General features: G+C 43.0%; 3 protein-coding genes across 8 annotated transcripts in view; 2 read left to right on the top strand and 1 right to left on the bottom strand.

The window, feature by feature from the left end:
- The window catches only part of NOXRED1 (NADP dependent oxidoreductase domain containing 1), a 35,594-nt gene extending 25,620 nt beyond the window's left edge, over nucleotides 1-9,974 (top strand). Inside the window, exon 7 of the mRNA XM_055288649.2 lies at nucleotides 9,194-9,974. Coding sequence (XP_055144624.2) covers nucleotides 9,194-9,368 — 175 coding nt within the window. The 3' untranslated portion in view covers nucleotides 9,369-9,974. The remainder of the gene's footprint in view (nucleotides 1-9,193) is intronic.
- A 2,743-nt stretch (nucleotides 9,975-12,717) lies between these two features.
- On the bottom strand, nucleotides 12,718-23,490 carry SAMD15 (sterile alpha motif domain containing 15). 2 transcript variants are annotated; one of them, XM_055288616.2, is made up of 3 exons: nucleotides 21,799-23,490; nucleotides 20,421-20,519; nucleotides 12,718-13,006 (listed from the first exon to the last, which is right to left on the bottom strand). In XM_055288616.2, exons 1-3 carry the CDS (start codon nucleotides 23,488-23,490, stop codon nucleotides 12,770-12,772), a joined length of 2,028 nt encoding a protein of 675 aa, XP_055144591.1. In that variant the 3' UTR covers nucleotides 12,718-12,769. The 2 variants fall into 2 exon arrangements, with proteins under 2 accessions (XP_055144591.1, XP_055144592.1); XM_055288617.2 differs by having other exon boundaries at nucleotides 20,412-20,519.
- A 59-nt stretch (nucleotides 23,491-23,549) lies between these two features.
- Nucleotides 23,550-26,501, top strand: part of TMED8 (transmembrane p24 trafficking protein family member 8) — a 52,212-nt gene continuing 49,260 nt past the window's right edge. For 3 of the 5 annotated variants that reach the window (XM_063644300.1, XM_063644298.1, XM_055288652.2), the window contains exon 1: nucleotides 23,791-23,964. In XM_063644300.1, the coding sequence (XP_063500370.1) occupies nucleotides 23,847-23,964 (118 nt within the window). In that variant the 5' untranslated portion in view covers nucleotides 23,791-23,846. Of the gene's footprint in view, nucleotides 23,965-26,501 lie in introns of all 5 variants that reach the window. The other 2 variants (XM_063644297.1, XM_055288654.2) reach the window with 1 other exon arrangement.

Genomic DNA, 26,501 nt, shown 5'->3' on the forward strand with positions numbered 1-26,501 from the left:
GCACTTGGTGGGCCTTTTATTTCCATTAACTTTTTTGTTTTTATTTTAATTTTTTTGATAGAGGGTCTTACTCTGCTGCCCAGGCTGGAATGCAGTGGTGTATAATGTTGGCTCACTGCAACCTCCACCTCCTGGGCTCATGTGATCTTCCCACCTCAGCCTCCCGAGTAGCTGGGACTACAGGCACACACCACCACGCCTGGCTAATTTTTGTATTTTTAGTGATAAGTCTATCAAGCGATATAGTGTCTGGGATTGCCTTCAAAATAATCCAATAGATGGGGGTAAAGGAGTAGGGGTGGGGTTTTGGATGAGAAAAGATTGGCTATAAACTGACAATTGTTAAATCTGAGTGATAGGCACACGGAGTTTCATTATACTATTTTTTGTTATATTCTTTTTTACTTAATACTATTCTATGTTTCATTCTATTTTGTTTTAAAATTTCCATAATAAAAACAAAAAGTTTCCTTCTAGTAGTTTGTCAACCCTAATTTACTCATCCTAATTTTACTCTTCTCAAGTTTTAAGAAAATCTACTTCAAATTTTATCAGTTTCCCTTTTAAGCATTTAATGAGATTTTTGTTTCTCCTCTCCTCTAAGATTGTAATATTTAATTAATGTTGTAAACTGTATAGTTTTCCGGTCAAATTTTCCTTGTATTCTTTTTTTTTTGAGACAGAGTTTCACTTTTGTTGCCCAAGCTGGAGTGCAATGGTGTGATCTCAGCTCACTGCAACCTCTGCCTCCCAGATTCAAGCGATTCTCCTGCCTCAGCCTCCCAAGTAGCTGGGATTACAGGCATGTGCCACCACACCCGGCTAATTTTTTGTATTTTTAGTAGAAATGGGGTTTCGCCATGTTAGCAGGCTGGTCTCGAACTCCTGACCTCAGGTGATGCCCGCCTTGGCCTCCCAAAATACTGGGATTACAGGCGTGAGCCACCATGCCTGGCTTGATGTGTAGTATCTTTTCATATGCTTATTGACCATTTGTATATTGTCTTTGGTGAGGTGTCTGTTAAGGTCTCTGGCCCATTCTTAAATTGGGTTGTGTTCCTATTGTTGAATTTTTTTTTTTTGAGACGGAGTTTCGCTCTTGTTGCCCAGGCTGGAGTGCAATGGCATGATCTCCGCTCACTGCAACCTCTGCCTCCCTGGTTCAAGCGATTCTCCTGCCTCAGCCCCCCAAGTAGCTGGGATTACAGGCATGCACCACCATGCCTGGCTAATTTTTGTATTTTTTTTTTTAGTAGAGATGAGGTTTCTCCATGTTAGTCAGGCTGGTCTTGAAATCCCGACCTCAGGTGATCCGCCCACCTCAGCCTCCCAAAGTGCTGGGATTACAGGCGTGAGCCACCGCTCCCGGCTCCCATTGTTGAATTTTAAGAGTTCTTTGTATGTTTTGGAAAACAGTCCTTTATCTGTCTTCTGCAAATATTTTCTCTAGTCTGTGGCTTGTGTTTTCATTCTCTTGACAGTGTCTTTCACAAATTAGAGGCTTTTAGTTTTAGTTATTTAATTTAAATTCTTTAATTATGCCCAGCTTGTCAATTGTTTTTTTCATGTATCATGCCTTTGGTGTTAACAACTGTATAGTCACTGCCAAACCCAAGATCATCTAGATTTTCTCCTATATTGTCTTCCAGGAGTTTTATAGTTCTGCATGTGACACATTTTGACTTAACTTCTGTGAAGGGTGTAAGGTTTGTGTCTAGATTCATTTTTTCTTTTTTGCATGTGGATGTCCAAGTGCTTCAGTACCATTTGTGAAGAGATTGTCTTTTCTCCATTATAGTGCTTTTGCTCCTTTGTCAAAGAGCAGTTAACTATATTTATGTGGGTCTATTTCCGGGCTTTCTATTCTATTCCACTCTATTTGTCTTTCACCAATATCACACTGTCTTGATTATTGTAGCTTGAAAGGATGTCTCGAAGTTGGGTAGTGTTACTCCTCTGACTTTGTTCTTCCATTTCAATACTGAGTTGGCTATTCTGAGTCTTTTTCGTTGTTGAGACAAGGTCTTGCTCTGTTGCCCAGGCTGGGGTGCAGTGGCACGATCATGGCTCACTGCAGCCTCAACCTTCTGGGCTCAAGCAATCCTCCCACTTCAGCTTCCTGAGTAGCTAGAACTACAGAACTACAGGTGCACACCATTGTGCCCAGCTGATTTTTTATATTTTTTTGTAGAGATGGGATCTTGCTATGTTGCCCAGGCTGGTCTCAAGCTCCCAGCCTCAAGTGATCCTCCTGCCTCAGCCTCCCAAAGTGCTGGAATTACAGGCATGAGCCATCACACCCAGCCTGTTCTGAGTCTTTTGCTCTTCCATTTAAAGTTTTTTTTTTGAGACAGAGTCTTGTTCTGTTGCCCATGCTGGAGTGCAGTGGCACCATGTTGGCTCACTGCAACCTCTGCTTCCTGGGTCAAGCAATTCTCCTGCCTCAGCTTCCCCAGTAGCTGGGATTACAGGCATCCGCCACCATGCCCAGCTAATTTTTGTATTTTAGTAGAGATGGGGTTTCACCATGTTGGCCAGGCTGGTCTCAAACTCCTGACCTCGTGATCCACCCACCTCGGCCTCCCAAAGTGCTGAGATTATAGGCGTGAGCTGCTGCACCTGGCCTCATTTAAACTATAGAGTCAATTTTCCAATATCCACAAAATAATTTCCTGGGATTTTGATTGGCATTGCGTTGAATGTGTAGTTCAGTTGGGAAGAACTGACATCTTTTTTTTTTTTTTTTGAGACGGAGTCTCGCTCTGTCGCCCAGGCTGGAGTGCAGTGGCGCAATCTCGGCTCACTGCAAGCTCCGCCTCCCGGGTTCACGCCATTCTCCTGCCTCAGCCTCTCCAAGTAGCTGGGACTACAGGCGCCCGCCACCGCGCCCGCCACCACGCCCGGCTAATTTTTTGTATTTTTAGTAGAGACGGGGTTTCACCGTGGTCTCGATCTCCTGACCTCGTGATCCGCCCGCCTCGGCCTCCCAAAGTGCTGGGATTACAAGCGTGAGCCACCGCGCCCGGCCAGAACTGACATCTTTATAGTATTGAGTCTTCTCCTCCATGAACATGAAATCTCTATATTTATTTTGTTGTTTTTTGACTTCTCTCATCAGTTTCACGGTTTTCCTTATATAGATCTTGTACATATTTTGTTTGATTTATACCTAAGTATTTCATTTTGGGGGTGCTAATATAATTGGATATGTGTTTTTAATTTCAAATTCCACTTGTTCATTGCTGATATATAGAAAAGAAACTGACTTTTGCATATTAATCTTGTATCCTACAACTTTGCAACATACATTTAAACATTTGCCCTATTGCTTCACTAAGCCATTCTAAGTCATAAGAGACTATTCCTGTAAATTGTGTATTCAGTGAAAGGCTCATCAAAAACTCAAAAGAATAAAACCGTTTGTCTCTTATCTACCTATGACCTGGAAATCCCCGCCCCACTTGAAGTTGTCCCACCTTTCCAGACCAAACCAATGTACATCTTACATATAGTGATTGATGTCTCCTGTATTCCTAAAATGTATAAAACCATGCTGTGCCCCGACTACCTTGGGCACATGTCATCAGAACCTCCTGAGGCTGTGTCATGGGCACATAGCCACAACCTCGGCAAAATAAACTTTTTAAATTGACTGATGCTTGTCTCAGATACTTTCTGGTTTACAGTGTTATCTGTTAGATCAATTAGGAGTAAGGAAAACTAAAGTTATCTTTACTTGTTCCTTCTTCAGTGCTCTTCTTTTCTTTATGTAGATCCGTGTTTCTGACCTATATCATTTTCCTCCTAAGGAACTTCTTTGAACATTTCTTGCAAGAAAGGTCTACTTGCAACAAATTCCCTCAATTTTTGTTCAGTAAAGTCTTTATTTCTCCTTCGCTTTTGAAGGATAACTTTGCACAGAGTTCTAGGTTAGTGATTTTTTTTCTTCCTGCACTTTAAATATTTCACTGCACTCTCTCCTTGCTTACATGATCCTAAAAATCAGCTTTCTTATCTTTGTTTTTCTATGGGTACGGTGTTTTTTCCCCTCTGGCTTGTCTCAAGGTTTTTTATTTTTGTTTTTCTGTAGTCTCAAAATGATATGTTTAGGTATAGTTTTTTGTTTGTTTTTATTATTTATCCTGCTTGGTGTCTTCTTGAGCTTCCTAGATCTGTGGTTTGGTGTCTGACATTAATTTGGGGGAAATTCTCAGTCATTATTGTTTCAAATATTACTTGTGTTCCTTTCTCTCCTCCTTCTAGTCTCATTATGTGCATGTTACATCTTTTGTAGTTGTCCCATAGTCCTTGGATATTGTGTTCTGTATTTTTCAGTCTTTGTTTTCTTTGCTTTTCAGTTTTGGAGGTTTCTGTTGAGATATCCTCAGATTCAGAGATTATTTCCTCGGCCATGTACAGTCTACTAATAGGGGCCTCAAAGACATTCTTCATATCTGTCACAGTGTTTTTAATGAGTAGTATTTATTTTTGGTTCTTGGAACTTCCATCTTTCGTCTTCCGTAGTCTGGCTGTTCTTGCCATCTACTTTATCCATTAGATCCTTTAGCATATTAGTCATAGTTATTTTATTTTTTGAGACAGGGTCTTGCTCTGTTACCTAGGCCGGAGTACAGTGGCATGATCACTGCTCACTGCAGCTACAATCTCCCAAGCTCAAGTGATCATCCCACCTCTCCCAAGTAGCTGGACCACAGGCACATGCTACCATGCCTGGCTAGTTTTATTATTTGTAGAGACTGGGGTCTCACTTTGTTGCGCAAGCTTGAATTCCTGGGCTCAAGCAGTCCTCCCACCTCAGCCTCCCAGATTGCTGGAATTACAGGAGTGAGTTACCTCGCCTGGCCTCAGTCATAGTTATTTTAAATTCCCAGTCTCATTATTCCAGTATTCCTCTCATATGTGGTTCTGATGCTTGTTCTACCTTTTCAAATTATGGGTTTTGGTGGTTTTTTGTTTCTTGGCTTTTAGTATGCCTGTTAACTTTTTCTGGATAGTCAGACATCATGTACCAGGTAAAAAGAACTGCTGTAAATAAGCTTTTGTTTATTTGTTTTTGAGACGGAGTCTTGCCCTGTCGCCCAGGCTGGAGTGCAGTAGTGCAATCTCAGCTCACTGCAACCTCCGCCTCCTGAATTCAAACGATTCTCCTGCCTCAGCCTCCTGAGTAGCTGGGATTACAGGTGCCCGCCATCACATCCAGCTAATTTTTGTATTTTTAGTAGAGATGGGGTTTCACCATGTTGGCCAGGCTGGCTTCGAACTCCTGACACCATGATCTGCCCGCCTCAGCCTCCCAAAATGCTGGGATTACAGGCATGAGCCATCGCATCTGGCCTGTAAATAGGCCTTTAATAATGTAGTAAGGAGTTCAGGAGGGGAAGTGTTCTATAGTCCTATGAGTAGCTCTCAGTCTTTGAGTGAGCCTGTGCTCTGGACTGTGAACTTCACAAGTGTTTCTCAGGGTTTTTCTCCTTCTTCAGTGGAACAGGATGGCTAAAGTGGGCTGGAGTTGAGGAGCCCACTCCTCCTTCCACGTGGAAGGGTAGATCTGACTGGAACTGGCTATTTCTCTTCCTGCAGGTCAGTTAGGCTCAGATAAAACCTCAGAAGGTTTGGCTCTGGTTAAGTAGTTTCTCCCAAGGGCAGACCTTGCTAAGAACAGAATGCTCTGGCATATTTCAAAATGGTTCCTTTTCCTCTCCCTCTGATGGAAGCACAAGGGGATTTTTCTCAGATATCACTGAGAACCTGGTTGAGCTCCTAGAGGTAAAAATCATAAGTGTGAGGGTCCCCAGTGATTGGGTCCCCCTGACATTTTTATTCTCAGACTTGTCCACTCTGAACCTCCAGCAATTTTTCAGTTACAGTTCTGGGTTCCCTATCTTGGCACTGGGTTCCCATAGAGGTTTCAGCTCATGGGTTTCTCCTCCAGCAAGCTACTTCTGAGCATTTGCGTTCTGGTCCCTGCAGTCTTAGGGAGAGTAGTTTGCCCTTGACCTTACCTCTCTTACACATCTAAAAGAGTTATTGATTTTTTAGTTCAGCTTTTTAATTATTGTTAGGATAGAGTGGCAACTTCTAGCTTCTTACATGTCAGACCAGAAACTGGAATTCAAGTTTTTTTTGTTTGTTTGTTTGTTTTTTTGAGATGGAGTTTAGCTCTGTCACCCAGGCTGGAGTGAGTGGTGCAATCTCGGCTAACTGCAACCTCCGCTTCCCGGGTTCAAACAATTCTCCTGCCTCCGCCTTCTGAGTAGCTGGGATTACAGCCAGTAAGCCTGGCTGATTTTTTTGTATTTTTAGTAGAGACAGGGTTTCACCATGTTGGCCAGGCTGGTCTTGAACTCCTGACCTCAAATGATCCCCCTGCCTCGGCTTCCCAAAGTGCTAGGATTACAGGTGTGAGCCACCGCACCCAGCCAAGATATATTTTTTTTATTTTGAGATAAATACTGAGTCACATGAAATTGTTAAGAAATGATAGTGAAATCCCATGTACCCATTTACCCATTTTCCATCAATGGAAATAGATATTGCAAAACTGTAGCACAGTATCACAGCCAGGATATTGACACTGATACAGTTAAGATATAGAACATTTCACTAACGAATTCTTCATATTGCCTCCTCACAGCTGCAAACTTGGTAACCACTAATGTGTTCTTCATTCCTATAATTTTGTCATTTCAAGAATGTTATATAAATGGAATCATATGTATGCCACCTTTTGAAACTGGCTTTTTTCATTCAGCAAGTCTCTGGAGATTCATCCAAGTTGTTATATGTATTAATAGTTGGCTTTTATTGCTGAATAATATTCCATGGCATGGCTGTATCACAATTTGTTTACCCATTCACCTGTTGAAGGACATCTGGGTTGATTCCAGTTTTTGGCTATTATGAATAAGGGTGTTATGAACATTCATGTACAGGCTTTTGTGTGAACATAAGTGTCCACTTACCTGGAATGAATGACCAGGAGTGTAATTATTGTCATTTGGTAGTTGCATATTTTTTTAAGACATTACCAAATTGTTTTTCACGGTAGTACCAGTTTATATTATCACTAGCAATGTATAATCCAGTTTCTCTGCATCCTCACCAGCAACTGGTGTTGTCAATAATTTTTATTTTATGATTACATCTATAGATCAATTTTTGGAAAACTGACATCTTAATTTTGTTGAGTTTTCCCACTTATTAATATAGTATGTCTCTCTAGATATTCTTTGCTTTCATCAGCATTTTATAGTTTTTATTATGCAAGTCTTGTACATGTTTTATTGGATTTACATCTAAGTATATCATTTTTTGGAGTGACAATAAATGAAAAAGCATTTTCAATTTTGGTGTCCACATGTTTATCACTATTATATATAAATACAATTGATATTTGTATGTTTATTTTGTATCCTGCAACCTTGCTGAATCCATTAGTTCTAGGAGGTTTTAAAAATAGATTCCTTGGGCTGGATGCAGTGGCTCACGCCTATAATCCCAGCACTTTGGGAGGCCAAGGCAGGTGGATCACCTGAGGTCGGGAGTTCCAGACTAGCCTGACGAACATGGAGAAACCCCATCTCTATTAAAAATACAAAATTAGCCAGGTGTGGTGGTGCATGCCTGTAATCCCAGCTACTTGGGAGGCTGAAGCAGGAGAATCACTTGAACCCAGGAGGCAGAGGTTGCGGTGAGCTGAGATTGCATCATTGCACTGCAGCCTGGGCAGCAAAAGCGAAACTCCATTTCAAAAAAAAAAAAAAAGATTCCTTGGAGTTTTCTACATAGATAATAATGTCATGTGTAAATACAGACAGTTTCATTTCTTCCTTTCCAATGTCCATGCCTTCTAATTTCCTTTTCTTGCCTTATTGCATTGCCTAGAACTTCTAGTACTATTCTGTATAAGACTGGTGAGAGCAGGTATCTTTGCCTTAGCCTTACTCTTGATTTTTTTTTAAGAGACAGGGTCTCACTATGTTGCCCAGGCTGGCCTTGAACTCCTGGGCTCAAGCAATCCTCTTCTCTCAGCCTCCTGAGTAGCTGGGACTACAAGTGCGCACCATCATGCCTGTCTCTCCTGATCTTTTGAAAAATATCGAAACCCTATGTCTTAAGGCTTTTTAACTTGAATTACACTATAGACGAATACTTAACGTTGCCCTGTTAGGTATTCATTTGCATATTAACTTTCCTCTCTCTCTGTTTTTTTAGAGATGGGAGTCTCACTCTGTAGCCCAGGCTAGAGTGCAGTGGTGTGATCATAGCTCACTGCAGCCTTTACCTGCTGGGCTCAAGGAATTTCCCACCTCAGCCTCCTGAGTAGCTGGGACTACAGGTGTGTCCCTCCACATCCAGCTAATTTTTTTTTTAATTTGTACAGATGGGGTCTCACTATGTTGTCCAGGCTGGTCTCAAACTCCTGACTTCAAGTGATCCTGCTGCCTTGGCCTCCCAAAGTGCTAGGATTACAGGCATGAGCCACTGCGCCCAGCCTATTTTTTAATCTATACAGCTAAAGAGGATATCTTAAAAGCAATTAGACTTCTTCCTTGCTTAATGTCCATGATCTTATGTATGTTCTTTCTAAATTCGAGAAAAATATTCTGCAGCCGGGCGCGGTGGCTCACGCCTGTAATCCCAGCACTTTGGGAGGCTGAGACGGGCGGATCACAAGGTCAGGAGATCGAGACCATCCTGGCTAACACGGTGAAACCCCATATCTACTAAAAATACAAAAAAATTGGCCGGCCTAGTGGCGGGCGCCTGTAGTTCCAGCTACTCGGGAGGCTGAGGCAGGAGAATGGCGTGAACCTGGGAGGTAGAGCTTGCAGTGAGCCGAGATCGCGCCACTGCACTCCAGCCTGGGCGACAGAGCAAGACTCCGTCTCAAAAAAAAAAAAAGAAAAATATTCTGCAAAGGGTGTCAATGTCAATATTATAATAATTCTTTAACAATGAATTCCTCTCCAAATGCACTTAGAGAAATGTACATAAGTGTGAGAAATCACCATTAAGTACACTTAAATCTACATCTAGTTTATGAAAAGGTATTAATATTTCTAGTTTATGAAAAGGTAATGAGGAAAACTTTCTTTAAAAGATGTGTTTAACAGCCAAATCAGATATACTGAACAGACATAAAAAAGTAACAATATTTTTTTCACCTCAGGCCTTTCCCCTGGTTTGATCTGATTGCTGTGCAACTCAAGGAAACTCCGTTTAGCCAGCATCTCTCAAGCAGTCCTGTTCTCCAAGACCACCTTACCCATCTATACTGTGCTTCATTTGGCATCTCCCTAACCAAAGAACAGCCAGTCATTTCCACAGGCTCTCCATCCCAATAAGAGAACTCAGGAATCAGGACTTTTTCCCACTCACAGATTTTCCCTATAATAGTTGTGCCCTGATTATCACAATTGACTGTGGGAGTCTTGTGACTGTATTGTGTTCACCACATGATAGACATCAGGAATTAGAAAACTGTACTGATGACTCTTTAAAATGTAGAATAAAACAAGTGGTCCTATCCATCAATATGTATCTGGCTTTCAGAAGCAACTAGTGAAACTACACAACCTAACTTAAGTAAGCTGCTCCCACAGAAAAGCCTTGTTAATACAAATTATTTCTCTTCTAAAATTCAAGAAGTTGTAATGTTATAAGTTTTAGACAATTACATACTGCAGCTTCTTTTCCAATAAATCAAGTTTCAATCCATTTGCCAGCAGTAGGTAGCTGGAAAAAGATAGTTTGATTTTCTCACAATTTTGGATAGAGAAGTGAAGGTATGGTAAACCATCTTAACTGAATTATGGCTTGTATCATGCTTATTTTGACTATATATGACTGTTCTGGTACTATCTTATTTACAGCTGTTCCCATTTAAACCATTTAAAAAACTGGTATTTAATGGCTAAAACTCATTTTGCAAAATATAGATCTACACTGCAAATTTGTTGATTTCCTTTATGTTTTGCAAATACTTTTTGTCAATTATAAGAGTTGAAAACAACAGGCATGTCACTATGCTCTGTCATAGAACATAACCACTGTTTGCTAAATGCTAAATGGCTTTTGAACAAAACCATTCACTATATATGTAAATCACTATGGTCTTAGGTTAATCATTTACATTTTGTTTTTTTACATAATCGTGAGCCAGGCAAATGCAATACTATAGTGTTAGAATGGTTTCTGATAAAATTTTGTTAGTCCAATTCGGGAAAATATTAGGTTCATCATCAAATATTAACACTTGACATGAATGTTCATTTGAGGCACTCTTGCTTCTCTCAGTGGAAAAACAGAAAAACCTATCTTTTACTATTCATTCAGGTGTAGGGAACTGGAGGTTCATCACTGTCCTTCAGGACTGTGTTAGCCCATGGTTGTTTTCAGGATTAAAATGTGAGTTCAGGAAGAGAATGAGCAGTTAAATCTGTAAAACTAGAGGGGAACTAGAGCCATTCAGGTAACGAGAAATATTTTATAATTTCTTTTTTTATTTTTATTTATTTATTTATTTTGAGATGGAGTCTCGCTCTGTTGCCCAGGCTGGAGTGCAATGGCGCAATCTTGGCTCACTGCAACCTCCACCTCCCGGGTTCAAGTGATTCTCCTGCCTCAGCCTTCCGAATAGCTGAGATTACAGGCGCACACCACCACACCTGGCTAATTTTTTTATTTTTAGTAGAGACGGAGTTTCACCACATTGGCCAGGCTGGTTTCAAACTCCTGACCTCAAGTGATCCGCCTGCCTCGGCCTCCCAAAGTGCTGGGATTACAGGCGTGATCCACTGCACCTGGCCTATAATTTCTTTTGAGAAGTGCAGTCATAGGTAGACTCTAGCCTAAATATTTGTATTATAAAGACCTGGAAAGTACCACTTAAAAAAGCCTGTAAGCAAACCACAGAACTTACTTCATAGTGGTAAGCCATGTTTGGATATTTACATATTTAGATACACACATATCTAAAAAAATTTTTTTTCTTTTAAATTTTCCCTGATGCCAAAAGGAAGAGAGAACTTCTCTACTTTTTTTTTGTGAAACATTTCCTTTAGGCCAGGCACAGTGGCTCACACCTGTAATCTCCACACTTTGGGAGGCCGAGGCAGGCAGATCTCTTGAGGCCAGGAGTTTGAGACCAGCCTGGCCAACATGGTGAAATCCCATCTCTACTAAAAATACAAAAAAATTAGCTGGGCGTGGTGGCTCATGCCTGTAATCCCAGCTACTCAGGAGGCTGAGGCAGGAGAATCACTTGAACCCAGGAGGTGGAGGTTGCAGTGAGCTGAGATCACACCATTGCACTCCAGCCTGAGCAACAGAGTGAGACTCCATCTCAAATAAACAAAAAACCACCATTTCCTTTAAAGAACTTGTCACTGTAAATCCTTTTACTACGTCTTTGAGATGTATGTAAATCTTTTAAAAAGCTGAATAAGTTTCTAGCCATTTTATACCTCAGGACAGTCTCTTTTTTGGAGGCCGTGGAGACATCTCTTTAAAATGTGAGCACTAAGGAGGTTGGTACCTTGTCTCCCTGTCTCTGTGGGAGTTTAGCCTAGGTACCTGGCTCCAAGTAGTAACTTCTGTCTGTTGTCAAGATAGAAGTTTTGTTTTTCCTTTGGACACAGATAATTAACATATATGTCATGTATTATATCTGCTCTGCCATCTACAAGGGTGAGATTTGTCTTTGCAATCTCTTTAGCAGCTTGCCTGTGATGTGCATCACAGTTTAATGCTTATTCAAGAATAAAAATGTTTCTCTTCTGCATTTGTAGAGAGAATTATCTCTCCAGAGTTGGCAGGAGATTTTATTTTTAATTATATTTCCCCAACATGTTCCTACTACAAGGTGCATTACTAGAATTTTTCAGGAATTTTGTTTTGCTTTGTTTTGTTTCTTTGTTTGCTTTAGACAGAGTCTCGCTCTGTCACCCAGGCTGGAGTGCAGTGGCATGATCTCAGCTCACTACAACCTCTGCTTCCTGGGTTCAAATGATTCTCCTGCCTCAGCTTCCTGAGTAGCTGGGACTACAGGCATGTGCCACCATGCCCAGCTAATTTTTGTATTTTTAGTAGAGACGGGGTTTTGCCTTGTTGGCCAGGCTGGTCTTGAACTCCTGACCTCAGGTGATCTGCCCGCCTCAGCTACCCAAAGTGCTAGGATTACAGGCGTGAGCCACCTTGCCTGGCTCAGGAATTCTTATAATTACCCAGAAAGATAAGCATGACTATCTTTGTTTTAACAAGGCGTTAAATTGCAAAAACAAAGGGAAGGTACCATAAGTCAGAGACACAACTAGGAATGAAGCCAGCAGTTCTAACTCTGATCCTTAATGAAAAGGAGAAAAAGGGCCAGGTACGGTAGATCACACTTGTAATCCCAGCACTTTGGGAGGCCACGGCGGGCAGATCAACTGTCAGGAGTTTGAGACCATCCTGGCCAACATGGTGAAACATCATCTCTACTAAAAATACAAAAATTAGCTGCGCATGGTGGCGGGTGCCTGTAATCCCAGCTACTTGGGAGGCTGAGGCAGGAGAATTGCTTGAACCCGGAGGTTGCAGTGAGCTGAGACTGCACCATTGCACTCCAGCCTGGGCGACAGAGCGAGACTCTGTCTCAAAAAAAAAAAAAAAAAAAAAAAGGGAGAAAAAGAAAACCAAAAAAGACCATACCTCTTCCCTCAAGTAATTTAGTTTGATCTTTCAAGCTCTGTGAAGCGGCTTTCCCCTATGGTTCAGTGCAAGGCAATTTCTCATTCTCTTCAGGGGCAGTTATTTCTGGAGCATAATCCTGTAATCCTGCTGCTTTGACAAATTCAGATAAAGTCAAGGAATCAGATTTTATCCCAGTATGACCTTTTTGCTCTAAATACAAGCCGATAATATCCCTATAGGGAAGGCTGATGGAGCATTTGAATAATGGCTTTTCAATTTCCAGGAGCTCCCGTGTATGCCGAGAAATTGCCTGAAATGCAAGGATAATTTTTTAATTAGACTAACCTGAAAACACAACCAGATCAAAGAAGGTTTATTTAGTTTTCTAAAACTAAATGTTAACTCCTTATTTCTTTCTCTTTTTTCTTTCTTTGTTTTTTGTTTTTTGAGACAGAGTCTCGCTCTGTCGCCCAGGCTGGAGTGCAGTGGCGTGATCTCGGCTCACTGCAACCTCTGCCTCCTGGATTCAAGCAATTCTCCTACCTCAGCCTCCTGAGTAGCTGGGATTACAGGCGTGCACTACCACGCCTGGCTAATTTTTGTATTTTTAGTAGAGATGGGGTTTCACCATGTTGGCCAGGCTGGTCTCGAACTTTTGACTTCAGGTGATCCTCCCACTTTGGCCTCCCAAAGTGCCGGGATTACAGGCATGAGCCACCGTGCCCTGCCAATTCCTTATTTCTATGGGGAAATAAAATAATGAAATAAATTCACAGGCTTACTAGCCTAACCTTACCAAAACCAATTTCTTAAATGTCATGATTTATTATCCTTTTCAAAGTACCATTTAAGACATTTCTAGGCCCTTGCATCAGATGGCCATGGATGGGTTCATTTCTTTGTTTTTGCTGAACAATCTGACCAAGCACAAGAGCAGATAATATGTTCAGATTAGGAGCCATGACTATCTCTGGGAAGGCTATTAAATAACTTGTCTATAAGGGGCTCAGTTAATGTGCAACTAATAAAAAAAATTATAACTCAGGGCCGAGTGTGGTGGCTCATGCCTGTAATCCCAGCACTTTGGGAGGCAGAGGTGGGAGGATCACCTGAAGTCAGGAGTTCGAGACCAGCCTGGCCAACATGGTGAAACCCCGTCTCTACTAAAAATACAAAAATTTGCCAGGAGTGGTGGCAGGCGCCTGTGATCCCAGCTACCCAGGAGACTGAGGCAGGAGAATCGCTTGAACCTGGGAGACGGAGGTCTCCCTCTGTTGCCCAGGCTGGAGTGTAGTGGCATGACCATAGCTCACTGCAGCCTCAAACTCCTGGGCTCAGGCATTCCTCCCACCTCAGCCTCTGGAGTAGCTAAGATTATAGGTCCGAGCCACTGCAGCCAGCCTATACCAGCATTATTAAAGCAGATGTATAGTCTCCTTAACATCTGCTTGTTGATTCATCTAACAACATGGATTAATCTTAAATGCATTTTGCTAAGGAAAGGAAGCCGGACCCAAAGAATGTGCATTATTTGATTCCACTTATGTGACATCAAAAACAGATTAGGGATTACGGTAAAGGGATGGACTGACTGCAGAGGGAAATTCTAGAGTGACAGAATTGTTCTGTATGGTTCTTTGGTGGTGGATACATGACAGCATGCATTTGTCAAAACCCACAGAACTACACACAACAAAGAATGGTTTTACTGCATGCAAACTTTTAAAAAGCTCGGAAGAGAGGCCAGGCGCAGTGGTTCATGCCTGTAATCCCAGCACTTTGAGAGGCCAAGGCAGGTGGATTGCTTGAGCTCAGGAGTTTAAGACCAGTCTGGGCAATATGGCGAAACCCCATCTCTACCCCCTCAAAAAAGTACAAAAAATTAGACGGGTGTGGTGGCATGTGGCTGTAGTCCCAGCTACCCAGGAGGCTGAAGTGGGAGGATTATTTGAGCCCGGGAGGTGGAGGTTGCACTGAGCTGAGACTGCACCACTGCACGCCATCCTGGGTGACAGAGCAAGACCTTGCCTCAAAAAAAAAAAAAAAAAAAAAAAAATCCAGGATGTTGGGATGGAATAAAGGCTGTGGACAAATGAATCTAACTGTATTACAGAGTAAGACATAATCTCACTGAAGGGCGTGGGGAAGAAAGGTGCTGACCTGTAACTTTAAGAAAACAGTGGTTTGTCTAGATAGTGTAAGGCTAAAGACAGAAACAGCTATACACAAACACTGAACTCTATTTGGTAAATCTGTTTTTCATAGGGAAACATATTTACATATAAGGAGAGCCAAGTTTCTCAATGTCAGAAAAAGTAGTTATAAACAGGCAAGGGGGTATAATCCCAGCACTTTGGGAGGCCAAGGCGGGCGGATCACCTGAGGTCAGGAATTTGAAACCAGCCTGGCCAACATGGCGAAACCCCATCTCTACTAAAAATACAAAAAAATTGGCCAGGTGCCGTGGTGGGTGCCTGTAATCCCAGCTACTCGGGAGGCTGAGGCAGAAGAATTGCTTGAACCCGGGAGGCAGAGGTTGCAATGAGCTGAGATCGTGCCATTGCACTCCAGTCTGGGTGACAGAGTGAGACTCCATCTCAAAAAAGAAAAAAAAAGGCAAGTGGGGTTGGGGATAGGAAGGATGGGAAGGAAGGCTAGAATGAACTCTGTGATGTTAGACTAGAGATATCAGAGAGATCAATCTTTTTTTTGAGATGGAGTTTTACTCCATCATTCAGGCTAGAGTGCAGTGGTATGATCTCAGCTCACTGCAACCTCTGCCTTCTGGGTTCAAGTGATTCTCCTGCCTCAGCCTCCCTAGTAGCTGGAATTACAGGTATGCACAACCAGGCCCGGCTAAGTTTTTGTATTTTTAGTAGAGACAGAGTTTCACCATGTTGGTCAGGCTGGTCTTGAACTCCTGACCTCAGGTGATCCACCCACCTGAGCCTCCCAAAGTGCTGGCGTTACAGGCATGAGCCACCACGCCCAGCCCCCATGCTTATTTTAATACATATGTATATACAAAGATAGATACAGAAATAAGGTAGATATTTGTGTACACATGGGTTAGTATATATACATTTATTTCCTAGATCTTTCTGTTAAGAGTGCATAGAAGCAGTGACACTCAGTAGCAACAAGCACAACTAGTGTCCATGTCTTGGTTTCTAAATACCATCCTCTGATAAAATCAACCAGGGCTCCTTAGAAACATGGCTGATTCTGGGGCTGCAGCAGGAAAAATATAAGATGAGCCTGAAGCAACTTATATTGCCAGAAGGTAAGGAGATGCTTTTAAAAAAAGGGAGGACAGGTCAAAAGGCCACAGGAGCCAATTTAAAAGAGCTCCCAATGGTGAAAGATGGCACAATTTGAGCAACAAAATAAATAGCAATAGTACTGGGTTATAACCCCAAAAATAAATATCCATAAATCCATACTAATATCAATGACTGAATGGATTAAAACATGGGAGAGAGGGGACAATTAAATGTAGAAGAATTCCTTACAGAAGAGTTCCAATTAAACATAGAAGGGGCCGGGCGCGGTGGCTCACGCTTGTAATCCCAGCACTTTGGGAGGCCCAGGCGGGTGGATCACGAGGTCAGGAGATCGAGACCACGGTGAAACCCCGTCTCTACTAAAAATACAAAAAAATTAGCCGGGCGTGGTGGCGGGCGCCTGTAGTCCCAGCTACTTGGAGAGGCTGAGGCAGGAGAATGGCGTGAACCCGGGAGGCGGAGCTTGCAGTGAGCCGAGATTGCGCCACTGCACTCCAGCCTGGTCTCAAAAATAAACAAACAAACAAACAAACAAACATAGAAGGGCTGAGAAGATAACAGAAAATGGCCATAAATTAACTGCAAGGCTTATATAGGAGGTGCACAGGGGCAATGTTGTTCAGATTCTTAGCAGCATGTCCAGAATTCCGTACTCTCAAGCAATCTGCTCTTTCTTCCTTCCTTCTATTCTCCCAAAAGTCCATAAATGATGATATGGGAGACTCAGCATGAAAAAGATAGCTATACTATTTAGCTGTTGTTATGGGATAAATTGTGAGTGTACTAGGTGCTATAAGTACAATGGAGATATTTTAAAAGCTGTGTATATCAGTAAGGAAGACAGCTACAGCATGTATGACCTCCTAGAAGTTACCCTGTGTCTTAGAGCATAATCAAGTTTTTTTTTTTTTTTTTTTTTTTGAGACTGAGTCTTGCTCTGTCACCCAGGCTGGAATGCAGTTCGTGGAGAGCACGATCTTGGCTCACTATAACCTCCGCCTCCCGGATTCAAGCTATTCGCCTGCTTCAGCCTCCCAAGTAGCTAGGACTACAGGCATGCAACATGCCTAGCTAATTTTTGTATTTTGTATTTTTAGTAGAGAAGAAGTTTCGCCATGTTGGCCAGGCGAACTCCCAACCTCAGGTGATCCACCTGCCTTGGCCTCCTAAAGTGCTGGGATTACAGGCGTGAGCCACCAGGCCTGGCCATAATCAGCTTTTTCATGTGGGTCTAAGTGTCAAGCAAAGCTTATCTAACATACCTTTGAATGTCTTGGTCTTTATGTTACTCTAGTGACCTCAAGGGAAGGCCACATTTGTCTGAGGTGACTATGATAATGAGTATCTCAAAGTTTGCTTATTCAAATTTCTTAGATAAAAGGACAGACCACTGGGTTCGTCATTTACTCTTGAGGATTTCAGAAGATTTTTAAAACCCCTTGTGTCTCGCAAGATAAGAAAAACTATAATTAGAATTTTTATTACTGCATGTTGATATTGTACCTTTGGAATTAGAATGCCAAGGGAGCTGAATGAATTGTCTGACTCTTAAAAATGCCTTCTCATGATAAAAAGCTGAAATTCTTGGTACTTAAATGTTCCAGGAATTTGACAGGTTACTATTGTGCTAATTCTGTTCCTTATTATTATTATTTTTTTAAGCGAAAGCAAGTTTATTAGGAAAGTCAAGGACTATGGCTGCTCCATAGACAGAGCAGCCTGTTCCTTATTTTTATCTGGAAAGTTCATTATACGTTAAGTAGAAATTAGAGTTTATAAAAACAGCTGTATCATCTTTGAACATAAAAAGAACAAGATATTTATCTGGCAGTTCTTGGTAGTTAAGTGAGGGCATGGTTGGAAATACAAGTATATAATAAATGATCCAGGCCGGGCATGGTTCATGCCTATAATCCCAGCACTTTGGGAGGCTGAGGCGGGTGGATCACCTGAGGTCAGGAGGTCGAGACCAGCATGGCCAACATGGTGAAACCCCGTCTCCACTAAAAATACAAAAATTAGCCAGACATGGTGGCACGTGCCTATAATCCCAGCTACTTGGGAGGCTGAGGCAGGAGGAGTATTTGAACCTGGGAGGCGGAGGTTGCCGTAAGCTGAAATAGAGCCACTGCACTCCAGCCTGGGTGATAGAGCAAGACTCTGTCTCAAAAAAAATAAATAAAATAAATAAATGATCATTTCCACATCATAATATTTATAGTACATGGAAGTTTATGGTAACAAAAATGTTCACTTAGAGAGGAAATACAGTTAAATAGAACATGGATTGGGAAGTCACACAAGATGGACTTAAATCCTGGCTCTTAAACTTGTTATCTGAATATAAGTTGGGCGTGGTGGCTCATGCCTGTAATCCCAGTACTTCTGGGAGGCCAAGGCCGGCAGATCACTTAAGGTCAGGAGTTTGAGACTAGCCTGGCCAATATCATGAAACCCTGTCTCTATTAAAAATACAAAAATTAGGCCAGGCGCGGTGGCTCACGCCTGTAGTCCCAGCACTTTGAGAGGCTGCAGCGGGCAGAGCACGAGGTCAAGAGATCAAGACCATCCTGGCTAACACCGTGAAACCCCATCTCTACTAAAAATACAAAAATTAGCCGGGCATGGTGGCACGCACCTACAGTCTCAGCTACTCGGGAGGCTGAGGCAGGAAAATCGCTTGAACCCGGGAGGTGGAGGTTGCAATGAGCTGAGATTGCGTCACTGCACACCAGCCTGGGCAACGGAGTGAGACTCTGTCTCAAAAAAATACCCCCAGAAAAACAACAAGAAGAAAAAATTAGCTGGGCATGGTGGCGCACACCTGTAGTCCCAGCTACTTGGGAGGCTGAGACAGGAGAATCGCTTAAACCCAGGAGATGGAGGTTGAAGTGAGCCAAGGTTACACCACTGCACTCCAGCCTGGGTGACAGAGCGAGACCCTGTCTCAAAAAAACACAAAAACAAAGACAAAAAAACAGAAAAAACGTATTATCTGAATAGCTTGTTAAGTTGTTTCACCTTTCTGGGCCCCAGTTTTCTCTTCTATAAAATGAGAACTAGTGAAATAATATACATAAGAGGCCCCAAACACAGTAAGCTGTCAGCAAAGCATAGCTATTAGCAGAATTCAAGAAAATAAACGCTCAGTTAGGACTATATGTTTAATAATTTAAAAAGTTTCGTTATATCTTGTTGCTAGTAAAAGGACTCAGGTATTCACAAGTGTAGTTTTCTTATTTCTAAACTATATGACTTACGGAATTATAGGGTTATAAGGCCTGTTGAAGAGTCATCTAGGGAAGAGATTCCAGGGCCTACCCAGCCCTAATGAATCAAAATCTCTGGAAGATGAAGCCTAGGAATGTATCTTTTTCAAAAAATCTCATTTGATTCTGAAGACGACCCAAGTTTGGAAACCACTGAGGTGGCGCATTTCTGGGCATAGGTGTGCTGAGCAAAACCATGGTTATGCCAAGAACTGTCCATTCTTGGAGGGTTATTGGGGTGGGGTGTTAAAGGAGAGGTTACACGTGAGATTGTTTGTGATGCTTTGTAAATTGCAAAGCACTACAAATGGAGGGTACTGTTATGCAAAGGAGAATAATCATGAACTGTTGGTGCTGGAGATTTTAGAAAATTGATGCTCAGAGTGGTTAATGTAGCTTGTTTCAAAGTTAGGCAGCAAAACAGGCAAAATACATGTGGTGTTATATAAGTGCCAAATGGGTGTCAGAGACACGAAATGTCATGAGAGCTTGGGATGGGGGCTACTGTGGGCTGGGAATGTTACAAAAGACTTCTTGGGGAGATGCAAATGAGGAACTGGTCTTGAAGGATAATTAAGATTCATATTAGTAATACAGAGGATGGGGGAACTGAGCAAAGACATAGAGAGAAGAATGCACTAGGCAGGTTTGCAAAGGTGTGAGTTAGACCTGGTGGTAGGCTGGAACACAAAATTCATGTGGAGGAGTGGTAGGGGAGAGAACTTGTGGAGGGCCTTAAATTCTAAACTAGGGAGCTGAGACTATCTTGGTAAGCAGAAGGGATCCAAAGAAGGTTTCTGAATAGTACATAAGTAGGTGGAAAGTGAGAGCATAAAAGCAGGGCCCTTGAATCCAAAGAGTTCACGGAGAGAGGCTAAAAATAAAAGCGGGAGGCCACTGTGGTGTTCTAGGTATGAGGCCATAAGGTCTGAAAAGTGGGAATGAAGAAAGCCAGACGGTGTAAGTGCCACAGGAGCAATGGACAGTTCTTGGAATATTTATGGGGATCAAAGAAGAAAGAGGAGGCAACCACTGTGAGCCTGAGGGACTGGAATTATGATGACACCATCGACAGAAGTGGGAGGCCAGGCTGGAGGAAAAAAAGGTTGGTTTGAGACACATGGTGGCACTGTTAACAGTGCTCTGTAGGGAAACTTTGGACACAACTCATCTTCATGTCCTCAAAGTTTGTTATCCCCATCTGAGGGAGGTTTGAGCAGTTGACGTGAATGAGTTTTCGGCTACTGATGAAGTTTGTGATAAAACACTCCTGTCAATACAACAAGGACATCACTTTAAAAATGTACTGCAAATAGAAGGAAGAAAGGGAAGGAAGGGGGAGGAAGGGAAGAAATCATGTTTGTTCCACACTGAGAAAAAAATATTATTTTCTTTTTTTTTTTTCTTTTTTAGATACAGGGTCTCGCTCTGTCACCCAGGCTAGAGTGCAGTGCCGCAGTCATAGCTCACTGCAGCCTCAAACTCCTGGGCTCAAGCAATCCTCCCACCCCAGCCTCCTGAGTAGCTTAAATTTATTTTCTATCCCAATAATGGCACAATTTTTCCATGTATGCTCTTTATTAAATTTTACACTGCTCTTTTTTTTTTTGGCATGGTACAACCAGTGCTTCTTCATGTCTCAATTACATTTGTAAATATAGTAGTAGGTACAAAAGGTTTCAGATCTTGTATTGTTTTGTGGTAGCCTTAAACCTAGTTGGCATCAGTGAAATAAGAGGTTTACACTGTCTTTTTACTAAAACTATTTTTGGTTAACTGGCTAACTTGAATTAATAGACTTAAGTGCTCATGATACATGTGACATATTTGGGGCAGACACTTTAAAGAGTAATAGCACAAGTTCAAAGCAAGGGAGCTGCCATAAAATAACTTGACAAAATACCAGAAAGCCTGCCTTGAACAAAATCTACTTAAAAATACAGTTTTCTATGGAAGAAGGTCTAAGGCCGGGCACAGTGGCTCATGCCTGTAATCCCAGCACTTTGGGAGGCTGAGGCTGGCGGATCATGAGGTCAGGAGATGGAGACCAACCTGGCTAACACAGCGAAACCCCATCTCTACTAAAAATACAAAAAATTAGCTGGGCGTGGTGGCAGGCGCCTGTAGTCCCAGCTACTCAGAAGGTTGAGGCAGGAGAATGGTGTGAACCCGGGGAAGGTGCAGCTTGCAGTGAGCCGAGATCGTGCCACTGCACTCCAACCTTGGCAAGAGTGAGACTGTGTCTCAAAAAAAAAAAAAAAAAAAAAAAAGAAAGGAGGTCTATATACTCTTCTTGGTCTTTTATTCAAGGATTGCAGAGAAGTGTAATCACTGGAAGAGGAAAAACAAACCGATGTGACCCTCCCTCTCCCAAAATACAAATATACATCAGTGGCAAGACCAAAATTAAAATCCAAGTTACCTCTACCACAGTCCAGGACTTTTTGATACTCCTTCCGGTAAAGAGGTAAGAGCTCAGGCCAGGTTAGAAGGAATAAGAGGTAGACAGATGACAGCATGTGATTTCAAAACATCTTATTTTTGTATACCTTGTATTGAGGGAAGCCTAGCTGGCTAATCCACTCTGCAACTTCCTCTGGATCCCAATTCAGATGCTCAAATTGTAACTCAGTCCCTTTTTCTGGCTGGGTTTCGTCATCTTCAGAGACCAGTTCCTTCAACTCTTGGGACAAATCTACAACTTCCTTTTCATGAATGAACTCACTTAATTCTGTCTGAGACTCTGAGGGATCTGAGTATGAGCATTCTTCACTGACATTAAGCAATTTTTGGAGTGGTTGCAAAAACTCATAATGTGTACCAATTGATTCTTCACTTTCTCTGATAGATCCTAATGCGTAATATTCTTTTCTAAATTTGTCACTTAGTGACAACTTTCCTCTTTTAGGCTCACAGTACTCTAGCTCATCGTTTCCTACAGAATACTTAAACTTTATTGGTTCTGGCCTGTCTTCCTTGGAAAATTCTACATGTGTCTCTCTTGGTTTGGTTTCATCTGGTAACTCTAGAATTTTCTCCTCAGTTGGCTTTGTTTCTGTTTTCTTTTCAACTTGTGGGTTGATCTCCTGTGGTAGCACTAAACCAGTCTCCTCTGGTGGCTGTGGATTTTTTTCCTCATTTGACTTTCTTATCTCTTCTGGACTTCCCGGTTTCGTCATTTCTGATTGTTCTAGAATTGTTTCCTCATTTGGTTTTCTTGATTCTTCCTCAGGAAACTCTAATTTGATCTCTTCTAGTGGCTCAGGAATGTTCTCATCAGTAGACTTTCTTGGCTTGTGGTGTGGAAAGTCTGGTTTAGTCCACTCAGGTAGTTCTGTCCCTTTCTCCTCAGTTGCCTTTCTTTGCATCTCCTCTGGAACCTCTGGTTGAGTCTCTTCTGGAGGCTCTAGACCTGCCTCCTCACTAGACTTTCTTGGTTCGTTCTCTGGAAATTCCGGTCTAGCCTGCTCGGGTGGCTCTGTCCTTTTCTTCTCAGTTGACTCTCTTTGTGTCTCCTCTGGAATCTCTGGTTTGGTCATCTTTGGTGGCTGAAGATCTGTCTCTTCAAGTGATTCTCTTGGTTTCTCACTTGGAAAATCTGGTTTGGTCTGCTCTGGAGCCTCTAGACCTGTCTCTTCATGTTGCACTCTAAGTGATCCCTCTGGAACCCCCGGTTCAGTCTCCTCCTCTATTAATTCTAAATTTATCTCTCTGACTGTGGCCCCCGAAACCTCAGACATAGTTTCCGTTGGTGGCACTGGACCTGGATCTGTTTCCATAGCTGACTCTAGGAACACATCCTCTGTAACATTTGCTTTAGCCTCCTCTGGTGGCTCTAGGTCTGACTCTTCATGCACTTCATCCATAGGGGCCTCCAAATCTTTGAAAAACTCTCCCATCTCTCTGGATGTTTCCGACTTTATGTCTTGGGGTATCCCTGGTTCAGTTTCGCTTGGTACGTCTCTCTTGGACTCCTTGGCAATTCCTTCCTGGGACGTCCCGCCAGGTTTCAGCTGCACGTTCTTAGCAATGTCTGGCTCCCCCTCTTTGAAGTCCTCTTCCTGGGTCTCTGGCTGTGGCTCTTGGTAAATCTCTGCTGGTAGCTTCGAGTCTGCCGTTGCCATGGTGTCTGGTTCGGCATTTTCATACAATTTATGAAGTCCAGGCAGTTCAGGCCTCTCAGGCTCCGGCTCTCCATCTTCATCTGGGCCGGAATCATAATCCTCCGGGACTTCAGCCATTTGCAGCTTAGCAGACGCGCCGTGGCTTCCTAGCAACCCCAACTTCCGATAACGTCTCTATGGATACCACGATTTCCGGCAGTGTCTTCCTGACTTTTCCCCAGGTTTTGTTTGTTTTTTCAAGCCCTGACTTTAAAAATCGTCTGTCAGAAGCACGCAGTAACCCTCCCCGCGGCCGCATCGTCAGCCTCAGCCTCCTGTGGCCGCCCCTGGGTCAGCTAGCTTTTCAAGCGGCCGCCGCGCCGCTTCTTCCGGCCTGCGGGCTGCGCTCGGCTGTGCTCGGCGCTCGCTCGGCCTTCGGCTGTTTCCGGAGCCACTGGCGGTTGGCAGCGGAGAGCTCCGTGCGCGGGCTGCAGATGTCTGACCTGCAGGCGGCTGAGGGGCCGGGCTCCTGGAGCCCCACAGCCCGCCCAGGGTCGGCTGGCGGCGTCGGGGACTGCCAGGGAGTGGAGGGGAGCCAGGCGGCCGCCTCAGGTACGCAAGGCCGGGGCGCTGGCGGGTGGGTGCCGCCCGGCCTCAGGGCGCCGCACCACGGCGCGAGACTCCGCCGCGCTCTGTCCTGGTCTCCCCCGCGGAGCTGACCCACCTCGGCAGCCCCTTCGCGCGCGGGGCCCCTTCCCCTCCGCTGCCACCACCCGGGCCCTGGGCTCGAGGTTATTTTCTACCCCTGTTTCGAAATGCCTTGATTCCTGCCCCGCTTCCTTTCTGAGATCTGCCCAAATGGTAGTGACAAGGTGGCTCTGCCCCTGGCGCCTCTTCAGCTTCAGTTTCAGCTTCAGCTTCAGCCGGCGTTCGGGTCCCACCTCCGTCTGCTGGTCACATCTAGACTGCCCACCCGAACCCTACTGGCCTCGCCTCCCCCTGCTTCTGGCTCCCCACCCTATCCCCACCTCAGTCCCCTGCCCCAGCCTTCCCACGCGCCTCTCGGCCCCCATCCGGGTTGGCAGCCTTGCCTTCCTCTGCCAGAAGCCCACTTCGCCCTAGCCTCCCTGCACATAGGCCCCCTGGCCTTGCTGCCATCCTCTCCATCGCTCAGAGTGGGAAAAATGAAAAGCAGAGTTGAAATAGGTAGTCTCTGGGGTCTTTTACTTGAACACAGTAGCCAAAGCAAGAGCAGGAATTAAAAATTTGGGCGACCTCCCCCATTCTCAAGACCCTCATCCTCTTCTTGTCCAGGACGACGTCTCCATTTCTACCAACGCGAGTTCCTCCGTGTGTATTATTTCAGTGTCCAAAGACAAAAGAGTCCATCCATCACACTTTCTTCTTTCAGCCTCCTGAACACCACACACGACGCAACGGAAAGGAAGCTCTTTTGAAATACGAAAGGGTAGAGGGGAGAGAACTGGTCTTATTAAGTAGCAAATATAAATTAATTTTCTAGGTCTGAAATTAAAATAGACACCATAAAGTATAATGGTTGAGGCACTACTGTGGAGCCAGGGTGCCTGGATTGGAGTCTGAAACCTCAGTTTCCTCATCTGTAAAATGTGATTACTAAAAATATCTGCCTCATAGGATTATTGTGAGGATTACTTGAGCTGATTTGTCTAAGGCATTTGGTGTGTAGCCCATGGTACACACTATACTCGTCTCATCCATTGTGACAGTAAGGTCTCTTTTTGTTCAGTTGAACTTCCTGTGCTGCGAGAGGTGTTCCTGGATGTATGGCTTCCAATATGGTGCCTTTTTCTTTCTACTCCGATCCCATGTATCTTCCCTCTCATAATGCTGCCTTACTCAAACACACACACAACTCACGCAGCTCTTTCCCATGACTTTATATTCTTTTACTTTAAAACACCTAACAAAGTTTGCCTTTTTTCTTACGAATTCTGCTTTGTATTAAATTAAAAATCATTGGCATGTATTTAACATAGCAGTAGAAATTCTAAGCGTAATGTCTAAAAGACTAAGCAAGTAAACACAGAAAGGTAAGTCTTATAACACTTGTCCCTTGCATGCGCCAGTATTTACAAATTAAGCATGTTTTTACTTCCCCTTTAGGTTCTCATGTGTTTATGGCAAACATACCCACACGTTTTAGATAGATGAGTGTGTTTTTTTTCCCCCGACATCTAATTCATTCCTGCATTCACTTCCTTCCAGGACATTGGTAGAGATGCTTACTTTCCTTCCTCTTACCCTCAGAATGCAGGGTGATAGTTTTTTTTTGTTTGTTTGTTTGTTTTTAATGTTATGTAGGGGTTTGTTATAGTAGCCCAGAGCAAGCTCTTCCTCTTAAGGTAGGATTTGTTGCTGATAAAATAATAGTAATGATAACCTACAGGTATTGAATGCTTATTCTGTGCCAGAGGTGGAAAAAAATTTGCTTATATTTTCTGATTCAGTCATGTCAACAATCATTTTCTTCCCATTTTACATAGGAACAAACTACAGCTGAGAAAGGTTAACTTACCTGTTCAAGTTAGCGCCAAGCTTTTACTGTCTGTATGAAATTGTCATCTTGTTATGATGAAGTCTATAATTATTTGTTTTTATTGGCCATGAATCAAGTATTGGTACTCGCAGACAGTTTATGGTCTTTGTCCTCAAGGTGTTTTCAGTTTGATGAGAAGAGAGATCCATTTCAGGGAGAAACAATTAACAATTCAAAACATTATATAATTGGGCATCTTCTATTACAATTCTTTATCTACTAAGAAACCTGCCTGAAGGTAGGAACGGAATCTCTCTTGCTTATTTATCTAGAGCCCTTGATGTTGTGTTTTAGAGGTTGCGCAAATATTTGTTGAGTTTGATGGTGAAAGATTTGGATGAGCATCTAATGAATGTGATGCAGAGTTTGATGCAGAGATTTGGATGAGCATCTAATGAATGTGAAGAATTAGGGTTGAGATAACCAAGAATGGTCCTTGGGTTAGAGCAATGGTTCTCAGCCAGGTACGATTTTGTATCCCCAGGGCATGGCAATGTTTGGAAACATTTTTGCTCGTCACAAGTGATGGCAGCTATTGCTGACATCTAGTGAGGATAGGCTAGGGATGTTT

Source organism: Symphalangus syndactylus, chromosome 8, assembly GCF_028878055.3.
Source record: "Symphalangus syndactylus isolate Jambi chromosome 8, NHGRI_mSymSyn1-v2.1_pri, whole genome shotgun sequence".
Classification (NCBI taxonomy): domain Eukaryota; kingdom Metazoa; phylum Chordata; class Mammalia; order Primates; family Hylobatidae; genus Symphalangus; species Symphalangus syndactylus.